The 4,674-nt window shown below is 34.7% G+C and overlaps 1 protein-coding gene across 1 annotated transcript; it reads left to right on the top strand.

Annotated features, from left to right (window-relative positions):
• Positions 1-526: 526 nt before the first annotated feature.
• LOC122586369 (26S proteasome non-ATPase regulatory subunit 4 homolog) lies at positions 527-2,966 on the top strand. Its single transcript, XM_043758363.1, has 6 exons — positions 527-613; positions 701-802; positions 1,222-1,327; positions 1,792-1,909; positions 2,255-2,586; positions 2,771-2,966. The coding sequence occupies exons 1-6, from the start codon at positions 599-601 to the stop codon at positions 2,821-2,823; spliced, it is 726 nt and encodes a 241-aa protein (XP_043614298.1). The 5' UTR covers positions 527-598; the 3' UTR covers positions 2,824-2,966.
• The last annotated feature ends 1,708 nt before the right edge of the window (positions 2,967-4,674 follow it).

Here is a 4,674-nt window from a genome sequence, read left to right as displayed (position 1 = left end):
GATGTTGGGTAAAAGTTAAAAAATACAAACTATAGGGGGTTCAAATGAAAGTTAGTAAAAATTATCATGTGCTATTAGCACTTGTACATTACAAGCTTAAAAGGTTTGTAAATCCTTATAAGTTTTTAGTATATAGGTAATTGGTGGTGGACGGAATTGTGTATCTTTATTTATGTTTGTCGTGTTGGAGAGGGGAAAGGCGACAATTATTAGAAGTACCGTAGCCTAAGGTCATTAATTAACAATTTAATGATAATTCGTTTCTTATTTGGACGTGGTTATATCTTATTTCTTTATGGATGTACCTTTATATTCTCATCGTAGTGTTTTATTAGATTGTGATTTTTTGTATGAAATTGCAAGTACCGTAGCACGGATCTGTTAATTTAATGTTTAATAACAATAGTAACAGTTTGATGATTTCTGGTCTTAATTGATCTTTACCCGAATTTGTTTTTTTTTACCAACCCCCTTTAAGTTTTATTTTGATTATTATCACCGTGTTGTATATGATTGATCTGTTTTAGATGTTGAAGATATTTTGAATTGTACGGATTTTGTATCAATTTTGCAGATTTCACCTTGAATAATCTCTTTCATGGGGACGCCCGAGGTATTTTTATCTTCTTTTTTCTTTTCTTTCTAATTAAATTTCGTAACTAATTAAGTGTACGTATATGTGTGTGTATATTTTATTCAGGCTACAATGATCTGTCTGGATGATTCTGCTTGTTTGCGTGGTCACCGTTGGAGTAAGGCTCAATTTGTGGCTGTTAAAGTCTATTGCGAACTAAAATTTAAGGTAGTTAGTTGTCGTATATATATATATCTATATATATATATAGGGTTCTATAGGATTATAATCATGTTCATCCATTCTCATTCTCAAAATGAGAATCAAATAAGAACGGGTCACAGCCATTTTCCATTTCTAATTTTTAGAAATGAAAAGAGTTTTCTATTTCTAAACAAATGAAAATTTTGAAAACGTTTTCTCGTTAGAAAATGTTATTTTCATTTTCTATTTGAGACCCGGGTTCTATATATGCATGTTGATTAATCGTCGGTCCAAAACATCGTACTGTAATATTTAACTCTTTCTACTTATTAATGATTGGAGCAGCCATCCTACTCTTAGGTAATCATTAATGATAATCCCGCCTTTTCTGTTAAAATTCATTCCTACGTGCCTTGTATGATGAAATTGTTTTCTCGTTATAGTGTAATCCAGAGAATCGTGTGGGCTTACTGGGAATGGGTTCATTTAAATTTGGTCCCACGCTTTCTCCTACTAATGATATGAACTCCATCATCTTGTATCTTGAAGGTTCCTTTTCTTCTCTTTAGATAGCTTTATATATATGTATACTTTTCCATATATATATACCCTGGAAAATTTTATAATATCAATGAATAATCGTTAAATTTACAAGAGATACAGAAACTGCTTGAACCTTAATCTACGGGTATGCATGCATGAAAGATTAAGGAACATACAAGAGCGGCCATGTATTATATGACAACCAGTCAAAGCTGTTAAGAGTGGCCAACACACAGTGATAATTCATTAGTTAAAAACACATAGTAAGATAGCTGAAATGATCAATCCTTAATAATGAGGGACTTTGGCAGGTTCCACTTCTCCGTCATATGAATATATAGCTACATATATATTTATTTTTATTTACACAAGAATTATATATATATTTTAGATATACAACATGCGTGTGTGATTCTAGTGTATGTTCAACTTCATGGTTGGACTTAACAATGGGTCTATGCGCTTCCCAGATATGTACCTTTATAATTACGGCGAAAGGGCAGATTTTTATGATGCTATGGGAGCTGCAGCTTCGAAACTATGGGATTTCGCACGGATTAAAAGAAGGATACTTGCTTTTGTTGGAAGGTATGCAATTCGATCTATGCCTAATGGTTTATATGTATATACATACATATATATAGTGCATACGTGGAGCTTAGATACCTAAGTTTGGGTATAGAACCCTTCACATACTAATTTTTTTTAACATTTATTGTATAATGGATAAATGATTGGGCCCCCATGTTTTTTATGGATTAAAATATTAAAATGAGAGCGGTTTCATACCCAAGCTTAGGTATCTAATATATATATATGTATGTTGTTTGTATGTATGTATGTATGTATGTGTGTATGTGTGTATGTGTGTATGTGTGTGTGTGTGTGTGTTTGCTAATCAAGCAGTTGTGTTTCTTTGTTGCTACTTGCTAGTCCTATAAATATGCATTGGAGTTATACTAAGCCACTTGGAGAGCAATTCAAAGACTGTGGGGTGGCTTTAGATGTTGTCAATTTCTTTATAATGAAGAAAATCAGTCATCGTGTGGAGTATGGCACTGGTGCGCATGAGTTGTTATATGGTACATACCATTATGGGAGGGAACAGCTTGGTGAACTTGTTGAGCTTATTAATACTGATGGCAACTGCCACATCGTGGACATGGAGGACGTAAATGAAACTTCTATTGGCAGAAAACTACAGAGGTCTCGTATATTAAGAAAGAGTGTTCGTTACCTCGTAAAGAGAAAGGCGAAAAAGAATGGTAAGTCAAAAATTTTATTCACAAGGTATATATTATTCTACTTTTTTGGTGTATAAAGATGGTCTTCAAACGATACTGTTTTTTTCTTTTTACATCTTGGTAAGTCAAAGTTTGATTTCCCAATTATTATTGTTTTAAACTTTGCCGATTAATCTTGTTTGAGGTATGGAATGTTCTCCCCCAGGTGATGGAATTGGAGCTGGAGAGAATGAAAAGTTGAAGTTGGAAGCCGTCTGATGCATCCGTGTTGCTTCATGTTACCATATTTCTGATAAATCTGTAATCATACTAGTATTATCCCCCTTATCCTCCATATCTTTTCCCTCCATTTCTTAACTTGCCACAAGTGTAATAAATGACTTATTATGCATTAATTACATGTTCCCAGCATTCTTAACTTTTAATTAGTCTATGCCATTATATATATAATAATAATAATAATTAAAGTCTGCTTAAGGACAGGAAAGTTTTGGTCTTTTTTTATTGTTGCCAAAAAACTTTTAGTTTTTTAGTTATTGGCACAAACTATGTATCTTCTTTGCTTTCATTAATGTTCTTCTCTCTTCATCTCCTACCTTGTTCTTTCTTCATCTCCACCTTCATCTGCTACCTTTTTCTTCTTATTTCTTCATCTCACTGTTGAAAACCCCTAATGTTACTCTTGTGCTGACATTAGGCTTTTGGTATATTGGGGGGGAAACTTCATCAGACTAGTGGGCTTTAGATGTTTATGTGCCGGGCCACTTGCCACCTAAAATGTGCCCATGACGACATCAGGCACTAAAACACTGCTTGACAAGTTGAACAGCAGGGTTTTGGTATATTGAGGGGTTGGAAACATCACCGGGCTGGCGGGTTCTAGATGTTTATGTGCCGGGCCATCTGGAACCTAAAGTATGCCCATCACGACATCAGGCACTAAAACACTGCTTGACAAGTTGAACAGCATTTTCACAACAGAAATGGAAATAAACTCACGACCGAGTGAAGAACAAGCATCCCAGTTTCAGTTTTTAATATTTCACAACAGAAATGGTGAACCAACTAATCCAAAAATAATTCAGATAAGCTAATGGGGGATTTTTAATATTTTATTTCCAGAAAATCAACAATAAAGTCAAGTAAAAACTACAAACCTGCTCGGTTTCAGTTTCCAGAACTAGCCGGCAGGTTAACTCAAAGGCTTATTATATTGTTTAATGAACAAAAGTAAGTAGGTACTTGTGTTTAGCTTATTATATTGTTTAATGATTATAGGTAGTCGGGAATACTTGCAAAGCTCAGTAACTTACGTTATCATTTGTTGTATGCTTCTACGAGGTAAGATACACTACTTTGACACGCCGAGGGTTCAACAAAAACATAGTTTTCATATAATAACTTCCCAATTGATGTCTTGTATACTTATGCTTAATCGGGATTACACGGGAGGTGATATGGGATATGTATATGCATATTGAAGCCTGAAATGCTACCCCAAAGGTATGTGACGTTATGATATGATATGTAATGATATGCTATGAAATGTTATGCAATGATACGATATGAAATGAAATGCTATGAAATGTGATGTATGATGATGATATGTGAAATGTGCATGATTACATGGTTTGTTCATCTAGTTCACTAGAATTATTAAGTTGCCATGACACGTGCACGTTTAAGGGCCCAAACGTAATGATGTATATGTGATGATTGTTTAGGTTGTGTAAACACCTAAACTATATGTGATATGAAATCGAGCTCCTAAATTTGATGTGAAAGTGTTAAGCTTAACTTGTACTTGCCCTAGCCCAGTTAAGTGCGTTGATGTGGTTGCTTGGGTGGCTCCTTGCAACATGGTACAACGCGAAGAGTAATACGGGAGGTCTTACCAACCCCATTGTCATTGAACATACGGATTACTCCTGGATTGGCTTGCCATTCCTTAACGACATTGATGCACTACTGAATGGTGGTTCATTTAGTCGGGTGCGACTTATGTCACACTTAACGAGATGCATATGTTATATGAGACGCGTGACTTTTGTCACGATTGTAAAGATGTTCAAATGTGATATGTGATGATGCAAAAGATGACTAGGCACA

Source organism: Erigeron canadensis, chromosome 2, assembly GCF_010389155.1.
Source record: "Erigeron canadensis isolate Cc75 chromosome 2, C_canadensis_v1, whole genome shotgun sequence".
In the NCBI taxonomy this organism is placed as follows: Eukaryota; Viridiplantae; Streptophyta; class Magnoliopsida; order Asterales; family Asteraceae; genus Erigeron; species Erigeron canadensis.
This window is presented reverse-complemented; position numbering and strand designations above follow the sequence as displayed.

Excerpts from the sequence above, each read along its gene's own strand:
- LOC122586369 (XM_043758363.1), top strand. Across the intron at positions 1,328-1,791 it reads CATCATCTTGTATCTTGAAG|ATATGTACCTTTATAATTAC; the intron begins GTTCCTTTTCTT and ends TGCGCTTCCCAG. Across the intron at positions 2,587-2,770 it reads GAGAAAGGCGAAAAAGAATG|GTGATGGAATTGGAGCTGGA; the intron begins GTAAGTCAAAAA and ends GTTCTCCCCCAG.